The 14,065-nt window shown below is 38.8% G+C and overlaps 1 protein-coding gene across 1 annotated transcript in view; it reads left to right on the top strand.

The window, feature by feature from the left end:
• Positions 1–6,503, top strand: part of LRP12 (low density lipoprotein receptor-related protein 12) — a 53,207-nt gene extending 46,704 nt beyond the window's left edge. The window contains exon 9 of the mRNA XM_010577130.1: positions 3,286–6,503. Coding sequence (XP_010575432.1) covers positions 3,286–4,149 — 864 coding nt within the window. The 3' untranslated portion in view covers positions 4,150–6,503. The remainder of the gene's footprint in view (positions 1–3,285) is intronic.
• Positions 6,504–14,065: the final 7,562 nt, after the last annotated feature.

The following is a 14,065-nucleotide window of genomic DNA, read 5'->3' on the forward strand; positions in this document are numbered from 1 at the left end:
CACTGTGCATAGAAAAGATGATTGCAAAGGTAAGGCTGTCATATCATATAAAATTAACAGGAATGAGTAACGAAGTAAAAGCTAGTAAATGGGAGTTAATAGTGTCTAGCCATCTTGATTCTCAGATGGATCATTAGCACGATTCTGATTTGGTTGATGAATGAATTTCTATTGAAACAACTTTTTCATTTAAAAAAGAGTGACTTTCAGTTATAATGCACTTTTGTGAAATAGAAGAAAAGTCTCAGTCTAAGAATCCTGCTGTATTAAAGTTGGCATTAACTTGTATTATGTGTTGCAGTTAATACAGTAAAGTTTACTGTTAGCTACTATTGCTGAGCACATAAGAAAAATAGTTATAAGATGGTAAGAAGGGGAATTGGTTTCTTTAATTTGAACAGAACTGATCTCATTACGTTTATTCTGCCATAGATTTCACTTATTCTTTCACACATACATGTTCACAAGCAGCAGCTGTCATCCATCACAGAAGATTTTACAGAGGAGAGGAGGAATATGAGTTGCAATTTGCATGAGAAACTTAGAAAACATATCAGAAAGAAGACATTGTAAAGATTTTTGAGTAGCTAAACTAGCACTAAACTTACTAATTAGCTTATTAATGAATGCCCATAATGAACATGTAGAATTCCTCATTCTTACTGGATGGGTTATCATGTTTATTATAAAGATCAGTATGTTTCTGTTTAAAAAGAATTCTGTACTTGCATAAATTTGGCTTGTAGTCCTCTTTTCTGAAATTAAGCTTCACCAGTTTGTGATGCAGGTATGCTCACGAGCCTCTTGAGGTAGGGATAGGTCGAGAAAGTCTGTTAAGACAGTGAAATTGTTATGCGAAGATGTGTAAGTCCTCTAGTATATGTAACTTGGAACAAACCAATGTTTCCTGCACACCCCTACCCTGTATGGGACGCTTCAGGTTTGGTGCACATGAACACATTTAGGAATCATTACAATTTTTAGACAAACAGCTTGCTCAGACCTGTTTTTCATCATGAAACCCCACAAAGGTAGCCTAAAGATCTTGGGGTTTATTTAAATGAAATCTCCTGATAGAGAGGACAATTCTGGAAAACGCAGACATGTAGTGGCTGCAGTCAGAGATTGGTACTGGAGCTTCTAAAAAGCTGTGCAATTACTGAAATTTTCTTTTATCTTTAGTTTGACTTAAATTGAATTAACCACTGTTGCTTTAGATATATTTTAATTTTTTTTTTCAGAACTAAAATATAATGGATTTGAAAGACTTGCTGAAAGTGGCAATTTTTCATAATGAGACATAACAAAATGTAGTTGCTTCATAGTCTATGTAACCATGATTTCACAGTCCATAAAAATACTGATGCATGTACAATAGTTTTGAACAATGAAAGTGTGTTAGTGAATTCGCATTATGAAGACCAGTATTTCAGATAAGACTTGTGACCTTGAAAACTTAAGTAGCTGTACTGGGAAATTAACTAGCATAAAAATAAGGAATAGTAGGGAGCAGGCCATCACCTTCAAAAATAATGAAAAAGTCATTCTAGAGCATTGATGCTTCCATGATAAAAATTTATACTCTTATTTAACCAAGAAAGTTGCATTGTTTAAAAAATTGTTTTTCAGAGGAGAGAATATCAGTAAAAGCTTAATTTAATGTAAATTAAATTCTATAAATTATAAAGCTCAAATTAAATTTTTTATATGGTTAAGTGTTGGGGGCAGGGAGTCAGTATTAAGTTAGGATGTGTTCGGCTTGCTTTGTTTTGAGCAATATATCCATCTTAAGATTGCAAATCTGTGTAGGACTGAAGATACCTAGTTGAGGTTTCCTGGAAGTTAGTAGCTTCAAGCTAGAGGAAACTTGGTTGTTCTGATTTGTATGTAATGCTTTCCTCCTAAAACCGATACATGCCTTCAGAGCTGGATTTTCAAGGATGAGTAGCAGTCTCGCCGGCAGTTTTTGAGTAAGGCTACTGAACATAAGTATTTATATGCTTGAATTCAAATATCATTCTATGAACTATTGGAAGGGAGGAGGTAGGTTGTGCATGAAGTATTGTTTGGATACTGTTCTATGTATGCCCAGTGGCATCTGAAGGATTGTAGAAGGGAGCTGAAGGAGACAGCATGAGAACATTGAAGTTCAGTGTTCGTAAACGAAGTGAAATACATGCATAGATGTTAAGTGTTTAACTGGGGAAAAAAACCAGGCTGTTCTGAAGAATATTCTATATTTTTGCCATAATCTTCATTAAAAGATGCAAATATGGGCTTTATCCTGTAATTAAACACATCAGTGAATGTTTTCAGAATCGTGGGCATCTGGCAGATCTTCTGCCCTAGTATTTGAGAATTGAGCTACTTAGCTGAGGCACTGTTTTCTGTAAGTTTGAGTAAGGGACACCCAAGTCAATGGTGTTAATATGTTTGTGTTACCTTACAATTTAAAAGTTATACAAGGTTTTAAGCAGAAAAATTCAGGCATGCATTGTTCTATAGGTGAATGACTAGAAAATGTATACCAGATTTGGGAAATGTATGGTTTAGAACATGTAAGATAATTTTAATTAAACAGAAGCATTAAAGCATTTTGAAACTGGAATTAACTGATTATGCCAGAATGGGGAAAAAATCAAACTACAAGCCTCTGTTAGAGAGGATATTTAATTTAGTCTCTATTCTAGGCAGCCCCATGGTAGTGGATAAGGAAAGGTCACCTCTGTTAAATCTTTCTGGCAGATTTAGTTTTTAAATCCTAAACTTTTTGAGGCATGTTTCTATGTACTGTACTTTTAATATTCACAGTGACTACTTCATCTTCTTGGTAAGATTATATGTAATATATCTTGCATACCTGGGTCTGCACTGGGTCTGTGGATGTACTTTTCTGTAATCAGTGTTCCATATCCAGGTTATAGTGCCTTGGTTTTTACTTTGTCTTTATTTAGAGGTCCTTGATTTGGGCAGAAATGTACCTTATATACTTCATTGCTCTTTTATTCCCCTTTTTCTTCCATCTGTATTTCTGCTTAATTTCCCTGTTCATAATATTTTTTGCTCAAGAGAATCTAGACTTTTTTCGTGCTTGCTTTGTTTTTAAAACAGCCTATTGCTACATACACCAGATTCTTAATATTAAAGATGCAAGATTTTTTAATATTTAAGATACTACATTTAACTTTGTGGTTATATGCCATTCTGCACAATAGTGGCCATTCTTTTGTTCAAACAGTGCCAACATACTGTCAACACTTGATTGTTGCTTGTCTTCTCATTTAGGCTTCGGTTCTGGAAAACCTGAGACTGGCAGTACGATCTCAGCTTGGATTTACCTCAATCAGACTTCCTATTGCTGGCAGATCAAGTAACATTTGGAATCGAATTTTTAATTTTGCACGGTCACGTCATTCTGGATCATTGGCATTGGTCTCAGCGGATGGAGATGATGTTGCCAGCCAAAGTACTAATAGAGAAGCTGAAAGAAATAATACTCACAGAAGTCTGTTTTCAGTTGAATCTGATGATACAGACACAGAAAATGAAAGAAGAGACACAGCAGGAGCAGTCGGTGGTGTTGCTGCCACCTTGCCTCAGAAAGTCCCACCTGCAACAGCAATAGAAGCAACAGTTGGAGCGTGTGGGAGTTCCTCTGCTCAGAGCGGCAGTAGCGGTAACACGGATAGTGGAAGAGAAGTGACGAGTGTAGAGCCCCCAAGCACAAGTCCCGCACGTCACCAGCTTACTAGTGCGCTAAGTCGTATGACTCAAGGCTTACGCTGGGTACGCTTTACTTTAGGGAGATCAAGCTCAGTGAATCAGAACCAAAGTCCTTTGAGACAGCTTGATAATGGGGTAAGTGGAAGAGAAGAGGATGATGATGTTGAAATGTTAATTCCAGTCTCTGATGTAGCATCAGACTTTGACATGAATGACTGTTCAAGACCTCTACTTGATCTCAGCTCAGATCAAGGACCAGGGCTTAGGCAACCTTACAGTGCAACACATCACGGTGTAAGGTCATGCAGTCGAGATGGCCCCTGTGAGAGCTGTGGCATCGTACACACTGCCCAGATACCCGACACTTGCTTAGAAGCAACAGTGAAAAATGAAACTAGTGACGATGAGGCATTATTACTCTGCTAGGTACGGATTGTTTAGGAAAGATTGTGTACAAGTTGGAGCAATATCTGTCATTGTTTTGTACTTCACAGTTAAAACTAGTTTTTAGTTTAAAAAAATCCAGGACAACATTATGTTAAAACTATTTTAGCCTGTGTGGTTGATTAAACATTTCTTATACTGGATGACATTATGGAACTATTAGAGTGAACATTTTAATGGCTCTGAATACACGATGTGTGTGTCCAGTATAATCTGATTACTCTTTAAACTGAAGATATCCCAGTTAGTTTGAAATTTAGTTTATCCTGGTACTGTAGTTCAAACCAGAAACATGGCTGCTCAAGACTTATTTGGCTGCCTGTTTAATCCCATATTAACAGGTGAATTTGTACAGAATTATCTTCCTTTAGGAATTGACTCTGTTGTATTATTGCCAACATACTTGTAACTTAATATACTAAATACTGGTAAGGATTGTTAATGTAAAATATGTACTTTCCTTTGAGTTTATACAACACTTTGTCTAAATATTCTTGAATTTCATCATAATGTGAACTTATTTAAAGGGAGGAGAAACTTTCTCCAGGAGCATTCTTTTTCTTTCAGAAGTACAAAATGCAATGATTTGTGAAATTTAGATGCAATAGATAAACTGATGGCAAAAGCTTTTATAGCACTGACTTTCCTAAACTGCAATCTAATATGGTACAGCCAAATAGTATGTAAAATCCCCAGTCATTAGTCTTTTCGATTTGAAGGAAAAAAGGGCCGAAGATATTACAATATGTGTTAGTTCTTTAAATATCCAATATGTACAAATACACTACAGAATAAGTTCCAACTGGTAATAGATCTTTCCCTAATACTGTAGGGTATAAAGCTTGTTTGGACTCAAGGGATTTGCACTAAAATCATATTAAGGTCTCTAATGAGCTTAGTGCACAAGCACTATCACTTTAAGTACTATTATTGTCTAATATTGCAATGGCTATATATTTCCATGGCTCTTTTCTTGGGGTGTTGCATTTTTGTTGCAATTGAATTTGCTTTACTAATTCCCTATTTATTCGTTGTATTTAAAAACTGGTTTACTTGGTTGCAGACTGGTTGTTCAAAAAAAAAAAAATCCCTTTTAGTGTATTTTTTTATGGTATTACATGTTGGAGCAAAAGATCAGTGGAAAAAAAGCTCATAACTTCCAATTTTGTGATAAGCAGGTTAATATGTGGCTACTAGCGTGACAACAAGAATCTACACTTTTAAAAACAAAAATGTCAACTACTGTTTTATTTATTCTTTGCCAGTCTGTTTTCAGTAGGCTTAAAGATCCAGTATGAAATGTATTTGTGTGTGATTGTATGCTATTTATTAAATTTTAAATACTTTGTTGAATGTCATTTTAAAGCATGTTTCAAGTCTCGTGCATTTCTGTCGTGTTATGCTGTCGGGCAGAACTGACTAAAATGTTTTAATATGTATCAAAATTAAATTGAATTTTTGTTATGTTTTTGAGGTACTTTTAAAGATAAATCCAAGGTCTGTCTGGCTTTTTTTTTTTTAAATATCTTCATCTCTGAAGTACAAATCACATCCAGAAGAAACAAATAATTGAATGGATTCCAAAGTGTATATATCTTCTCCCTCTTCTCTTCATTCACAGACACTGGGATGAGAAAAATAAACGCTTTTACCATCTGGTTGATTTTATTCATGAGAGTTAGCAAGTAAATTCTGAGTTCAGGACACAGTATGTAGATTTGTGCTTTTGAGGAACCTTATGTGCAATACAGTTGTAAAAGTTTTTATTATAATGACCCATGCGGTTTCAAGTTTCAGAACAGATCACATCACACTGGTACCAGATCAGGTACAGATTGGCCCATAATTACACATACTTGAGTAAAAGTCATCAATGGCCATTTTTATTCACATTGAATAATATCTAAATCTGTGGGTAATCTTTAGTTTGATTTCAGTGGCATTGCTTATAGAGCAGGCAACTTTGCAATATGAACATGGTAACACACCCTGAAATATATGTGAACAGTATGTCCTGGTATAAAATACTGGGTTTTTAAACCTTCCTAACTAGTTGTCATTAGAAAGTGGTTATGGAAATGTTTGTCCCCAAGGCAGATACATTTTGAAGAAAGAGTCTTCATAGAATACCTTCAGTGTTAAACACACACATAGTGATCTAAATTTGTTCCATTAGATGCCCCAAAACAGCATGTACCTATGGACTCCATATTGCAGATGTAAAAAGAACACAATGTTTAATTTGTTTTAAAGGAGAAATGCTACACATTTAGCTGAGAAGTTGGATTTGATTGAGAATTTCGAAAATTGTAAATAAAATTCATATTTGTATGAGGCTAATTTGTTGCAGTGATTTTTTTCTTGGTGATTTTAAAGGGAGTGGTTGACTTTTCTTTTGATTAATGTATTAGTGATTGGGTTTGGGGTTTTTTTGCTGTTTGTTTTTTTTTTACTGAGACCGATTAAGTCATATTACTTCGTTTTGTTTTGGGTTTTTTTTTATTTTGGAGAGCTTGAATTTGTGTTTTGTTTAAGTGATTCTTGATTTAGCTATGCTACAATGCTAGGGCATTTTGAACAAAAGTCAGAATGATTCACTGTGGAATTATCTTACTTTCTGTAATAAATCACTTTCATCTGAAATCTTTGAAGAATGCAGGTTATTGTGAGGCAAGTTTTCTCCTCAGGTAAAGCTTTCTGAGCATGGAAGGAGTTTGTCATTGTTCCTTTTCACATATCACACTTTTCTTGTCATTTGATTTGCATTGAAACATTAAGGGGGCTGACTGAGCTTCCAGTGCTGCAAGGGTTTGTTTTTTTCCCAAAATCAAGTCCATTTTCAGTGGAAGTTCAGCAAGTATTGCTTTCAAAACAGGTTCTGGGAGAGGATGCTGGAATTAGTTACAGTATCTTGTGTTCCAGTTCCTATCCAAATGCCAAAGTGAGAACTTGTGGCAAAGCTTCGGTTCAGTCTAGGGAAATTGTTCAAGTTTGGGCCACAGATACTTTTTCAGTGAGTCTTTACATTAAATACTGCAGATCAAAGTTAATCATGGCTTTTCCTGTTGGGATGAGTTTTTGCTTCCTTTCTGAAAAGTGAATATTCATTTACTGGCCTGTTTCATTCTCCTGCAGCTGTTCAACTGCTGCAGTTGTCCTGAGGAAGTACTGCACATTTCCCATAAATCTTGTTTTAAGTCAACAGCTTTAATCTTCATGTAGTTGTGATAAGGCTTTTTGTGGAGTGTTCTGTCGGTTGGTTTGTGGGGTGTTTTTGGCTGTGTCTCTTTTCTTCCTCACCTGGGGGTTTCTGAAAATAACGCATTGGTAACTGAACTCCTGCAGGACATCAGCTACAATTCAATTGCCCAAAATGGGGTATGTTCTGAAAGGACAAGGGAGAAGTTTGCCTTGTCCCTTTGCCAAGTCATTGCAAGTATGGAGAGGTAAGCAGATCAATAGTTAAAACTTTCCCTTCTATGCTCTTTTGGGATTTAACTACTGTATTTAGCTTTCCTTCATCAAAGTAAATTAAAGTCCATAATTATTGTACTTGATAGAAGTGTTATAGCACAACATTCCTTTCATGTCAATGTATTTGTCCAGTTGAGGCTTCCATTCAGATCCAGTACCACACTGGTCTCTCTGGTGAATAGTAACTTGGGGGAAGAGAATGTAGTATTTGCTAAATTGAAGTATTCTCTAACAATTTGGGTAGACAAGACTTCCTCCATCACTGATGGAGGAAAGAAGTAGCTCTATAAGCGATCTAGGTTAGTGATTCCTAATTGCACTTTGAGAACAGGCATTTGGGGAAAGCCAGCATTAACAAAATGTAGCTAATCTCTGTGAATATCCAGGCACAAATTAACACTTTTAATATTTACACACACACACTGAAATCTAGCAGAAGTTTAGCTTTCAGCATTAGTTCCTCCTTGTGACTAAGTTGCATCACATTACCAAAGTACCAAAGCAAAGATACAATCTGAAATACTTCACTTGCTTTCAATTGGAAAGATTATTCCACATGACAGTCACCCCCTATGCTGCTTGTGCAGGAAGGAAAGGGATGGAACACAGGAGGCAAAAAAATTAAGGTGAAAAGATGAGTCACTGTATTTTGAATTTGAATGATGGGAGAGTGCTAATAAAATGGACTAGAAACTCTAAAGGAATATAATTATAATTATTACATTTTGCAAAGGGTTTTTTTTTTTGGGGGGGGGAGTGAGGGGAGATAAGCAATTGTAGGAGGCCAAGTCAAAATGGGTAGGATGTGTCAAATCAGGAATGTGTAAGAGAAGGAAAGGAGGAGTTCTGGTTCAGGGTGTGCTTCCTAACAAATAATAATGGTTTCTTGTGCAAAATGTAAAGGACAAAGGAAAAAGCTTGTTTTAAGGACTAAGGAAAAGATGCCTGAAATAAGGGTATGTTGTAGATATTACCTAGCACGGGCAGATACCTGAATCTAGAGCAGAAATCTCAGATTTTGTCACAGCATTGTTGACTTGTGGTATTACAGAGGTAAGGCAGAATAATTAGTAGAATTGCATTCATACCTTTGCAGCCAAATAGTCATGTATCTAAAGGTATGCCAACAGAAGTGCAGACATAATTTCTAGCTGCTTCTCCAGGTGTAGAAGATTCAGCAAGAACAATTGATAAAAATTAGTGTTTTAAACCTGTCATCTTTCCTATGGTCAGTTAAGAAGGACCTTTGACAGCCACAGTTAGAGGAAGCAGTTCTGGTGCACCAGATGAGAAACAAAGGCAGGAGCAATATACAGGATAGTGAGGAAGGTCATAAACATTTCTGCAGTGGTGTGGCAAGGAACAGAGGTGTTCGGCTTTGCTTTGTCTTGGCTGGTATGTTGGGCAACAGTTGCAATTCTGACTTCATGCTCCTTCAAAAGAGAGAGATTGAGTTTGAGAATTGGCCAAAATAATATAATTTGCAGGTTTTTTTCTAGATAATGCATTAGTAAAAGTAACAGTTTCCAAAGGAAACTAATCTCTGTGCTTTTGTGGTTATGTTTCTTGGAGTTTAGAAAAATCCAACCTATGAACTGGCTTGTTTTGGCTGAAATTATCCACCAGGAAGCAACTGACAGATCTGATGAGTCTTTTTTGCCCAGAACGTCCTGAGACCTAGAACTTCAATGCCTGAGTTGAACTGCCTTTATGGTGTCACAGATTTTTAGAAGGTGGCCATTTTACTGGACCCTTATTAAGCCACTATGGGAAATGAATAGTGAAAAGAGCATAGTATTAGGGTTTCTTAGATGCTCCTCTGCTGAGTTCCTGGTCTTTCTTTTCTCTTCCTTGGTTGTACTGTCTGTGATCCATTGTTTGTGTTGAGCAAGTTCAAGGAGCAAGAGGCACTTTAGCCTGATGAAAATGTGAAAGAACAGTCACTACCTATTGTTGCTTTAAAAAGTAGAATGGTCTTCAGCACACACAACAGCTTCAGCTGCCTGCCTTCATGTCACAGATTTGGGGCCCAAGGCTGACTGCTAATGGGCTGCAGCATCATTTCCAATGTATTTGGGGAAAGACTGGTGCTAGGAGCTTGGATGTGGTCCAGTACTTACACTAAGGAGAGCATATTTATAATTGTAGAGATGATGTGGAACTACAGGATTCAACTCCTTTCATAATATTTTTTGAGCCTTGTTTTATTATAGGAAACCAATAAGGTGTACTTGCTAGTTTTGGAAAGCATTTACAACTGAAGAAGCCTTTAGAGATAAGATTTTAAAATATCACCACTTGTTTGTATCTGCAAATGCATCTCATAAAAGTAGTCAGGATCAGGTTGTTCAGAAAACTAGTTGTTAAGTTTTGACAAGGAGCACCTGACTGTTCTCACAATTACAAAGACTTTCCAGGTGCAATTACATGTAGATTTATTGAATGAGTATTAAACTCTCACTGCAGAAAAGAGGGGTGTGAATGTAAATCCCAGGTGAACAGGCATTATGGATTCTTTATAGGAATTGCAGAGAAATACCTACTGAGTATTCAAAGTCCTTCTGACTTTCTGAATAGGGGAAAAGATAACCATTTGTTCCCTTCTGCAAATCCAGAGTTCACCTCAAACTGACACATCTTTACAGCGATTTTTTCAAAACCAAGTGGTTTATCCAGCATTATTGAAAGTCAGTGGTACCCTTCCTGTTAATTTTCTTGCGTTGAAAATCTGGTTCATGATCCAGTCTTTCTTCCTTGGAGTAAAGCTGTCAAAAATGGAAAATATGATTAATAATGCATCTTCACCAGCTGAGCTTTCTCCCCACTGCTCATCAGCAGTCTCTAGCTTCCTTCACAAAACATCTTTATTGTTTGTCCCAAAGCCTGTTTGTCTGCATCTCCTGAATTTGAGATACATCTCTGCTTCACCAAGTTTTATTTGAAGCTTAATGCCAGTAAGAATCTTTGGCTTAAGAAAACGCTGAAGGCTGAGTGATGATAGAATTGCTTTTCAGAAGTAGGATATGGTAGGAAGGATGTGAAGATGGAAGCAAAGTGAGGATAAGAGTAAGATGGGATAATTACAGCAGAAGACAGAAATTAATAACATTTTATGCTGGGAGGTAGCAGTTAAATGTTCCCAGGGAGGTGGGTGAGTGTGTGTGTCTCAGAAGACTTTGATTGTGTCTTCATTATAATGACTTTTAGAAGATGTTCTCAAGGTCTTCTGAATGTTCCAAACTTAAGTCGTCCATTTCTTAAAAAACTATTCCTTAATTTGCTGAATTATTTTCTTTTGGTAAATTATAGATATGGATTGGGTTTTCTTCAGGGTTCTTCACCTTAAAATTAAATCACTTAAGTTAATCATTAGGTTACTGAGAAGTCTCTTTGATCATACTTCTGTGATAGCTACACTAAACACTACATTCCAATGTTTAGATTTCCAGCATTATTTGCTTTGCTGCAGACCACAAAAGCATTACCATAGGATTTAATTTCAGGGTTGCAACTGATGACTTTTCTGCAATGTCTCTCAAATCATTGAACTATTATGCAATATTTTAGAATGACTAAATGTTTAACAGGAAACTTCTCCGCACAGTTGTTGTGGTTTAACCCCAGCCGGCAGCTCAGCCCCACACAGCTGCTCACTCGCTCTCCCCTGCAGCAGGATGGGGGAGTGGCTGAGATAAAGACAGTTTAATAGGTAAAGCAAAAGCTGTGCATGCAAGCAAAGCAAAACAAGGAATTCATTCACCGCTTCCCACCAGCAGGCAGGTGTTCAGCCATCTCCAGGAAAGCAGGGCTCCATCACGTGTTAAGACTTACTTGGGAAGACAAACGCCATCACTCCGAACATCCCCCTCCTTCCTCCTCCTTCCCTGAGCTTTCCTTCCTATGGCATGGAATATCCCTTGGGTCAGTCGGGGTCAGCTGTCCCAGCTGTGTCCCCTCCCAACTCCTTGTGCCCCCCCAGCCTGCTCGCTGGTGGGGTGGGGTGAGGAGCAGAAAAGACCTTGGCTCTGGGTAAGCAAGCACTGTTCAGCAGTAACGAAAACATCCCTGTGTTATCAATACCGTTTTCGGCACAAATCCAAAACACAGCCCCATACTAGTTACTGTGAAGAAAATTAACTCTATCCAGCCCAAACCAGTACAACAGTTCAGCCAGCTACTGATGACAGAGCAAAGATTTGTTTAAAACAGTGCGAAGAGAAGGATAAAAAGAGTAAAATTATTCGTGCATGAGTGAAGGTTACAAAGCCAATTAGGAGCCAGAAGCCTTGTTGTAGCAGCAACATGTGTTCAGTGATCACTAAGAATTTGGGGCCAGTTGTCTTCTCACAGTATTATAAGGATTATTTCTGTCCCACAGGTGGTATTTCAGGCCATTTTTTCCAGGGACAGCTGAGCTTTGAAATATCAAATATTTACCAAATGTACATAAATCAGCTGATGTGAGATTATCTTGTTGGTCCAAATGGACTAAATAAAAGGACTGCTTAGAATGTTATTAACTACCAATAACCTATTTAATGTGTTCAAAACCACCTGTGGGATAAATTCAGTTTTCCTAGGCACAGTATTATAAGACCTGACACTCAATTACTTTGCCAGTTTGTGGGACTTGCAGCTTTGAGATGGGTCTGAAGTTACAGGTAGCAAGGTTTAGGCACTTAAGAGTAGGATCCACGAAGTCTAAATGAGCCAGGAGGAAATGAGAGGGGAAACGGAGCTCAAGCCCAATGCTGTTCAGAAACAGAGGTAAATAGGATTTTGAGCCATGCTACTCTTCGTGCATTTAGGTGTCAAAGTCATGTCAGCTCTTTACTGTGCAACACATTAAAAAAAGGGAACTGAATACCCTGGTGCTTACTATAGTCTGCTGTGATGTGGCAGGCCTGCCTTCAAATCTCCCTCTGCCCAACTGGGGGGAAGGATTTGAGCAGGAACAGTTTACCATTGCCACTAGCCCAAGAGCATACTTGGAGGTGATTATCTAGGTCTGTTGTGTAGAAACTCATGTTGTGGAAATAACTAAATATTTGTTGGCCATGGAGAAATAGTAAGAAAGTGACTATTTTACGTTGGCAGTTTCGGCACCGAGCTGGGAGATTCAGGGAGAAGCTTCTTTGCCAATAAATACAGAATGATTTGTTGATGCTGTTCCATGTGAAATCATTAAATACCCATTGGGGCAGGCATATGAACTTGACTGCTGCACACCCCCCCGTGACTGTGCATGATCAAGTGAACTTCTGTCTTTGCCACGCCCTCTCCTCACTTAACAAAAGCCATTTCATTTATATGAAGTAAAACTTTTGCACGCAAGACACACTCATCTCACATCCCCTGCAGTCCAGCTATTCAGGTGCCCATCTGCATGGTGTGACAAATGGGTTTACTGCCTCAGCAGCAGCAGCGACTCTTAAGTATAGCCCTGTTACCCCATTTCAGTGCCCGCCTGGACCTCTTCTGTCCTCACTCTCTAACGTTCACAATTCCTGTCTTAAAGCATCATCGTTTGACTTCCCTCCTGCGTCTTTATTCCCCAGCTCTTCATCTGAATAATCATATTGCTGAAACTCAACAGTTCCTGGCTCATCAATACCATTGTAATTGGTGAGCCACAGCGCCTGCCTGAATTCCCATGACAGTACCTTGACGCCTGCCTTTTTACTGGCTTTAAATGCAGCAGACATGGTAGGTGCATGTCGCCCTTTCCTGCCCGTTCGACACCACAGGGCTGCCCTGTGGGCCTTGGGGCATTTCACTTTGTCGTTCCCATTCTCTGCTCTGCTTTTCCAAATGAGTTTTGACCTTTTCTGTTGCTGTGTGGTGCGCTGGATGGCGGTGGGTCTCTGTCCCACTGCACAAAGGCGAGGCCTAAGACGAGACACTTTGGGATGAGGAGATACAAAGGCAAACTTCTGGGACTGCTCTCCTTCCTACCCGCTGGGAGAGAAGGCACAAAGGTGACACGCTGACGAGAAGGTGAGCGTTTTCCAAATCTAGTGTCATTTCTCTAAGCGTCTTCTCGGTAGCGTATGTGTGCACCCTCCCACGGCCCTCTCAGACAACATTCTGTCTTCTGAAGCACTCGTCGCTGACCTGCAAGAACTCGAGGGGACGAAGATGCTGGTGCTCGGCAGGTTCAGGAACACGCACGAGCAGCGTCGCTGCCAAACGCGCAAACCTCGGGTTATTGGAGGGGAGAAGCGGGAAAGGTCCGTAGAAGCGTGTGCCTCTGGGACGGTGCAGAGCAGGTCCCTCCTCTGCTGCCGCTGCCAGCTTTTGGCTCATTTTCTAGCCGTCCGAATTTCACTTTCCCGCCTCTTTGTCCGGGTCTGTATCCTGCAAGGCGCCTCTCCCAGCCGGGGCACGCCGGCCCTGCGTGACACCCGCCGCAGGCTCCCCGACT

The sequence above is a fragment of the Haliaeetus leucocephalus genome, unplaced genomic scaffold (genome assembly GCF_000737465.1).
Source record: "Haliaeetus leucocephalus isolate CR32 unplaced genomic scaffold, Haliaeetus_leucocephalus-4.0 Scaffold555, whole genome shotgun sequence".
Taxonomy (NCBI): Eukaryota; Metazoa; Chordata; class Aves; order Accipitriformes; family Accipitridae; genus Haliaeetus; species Haliaeetus leucocephalus.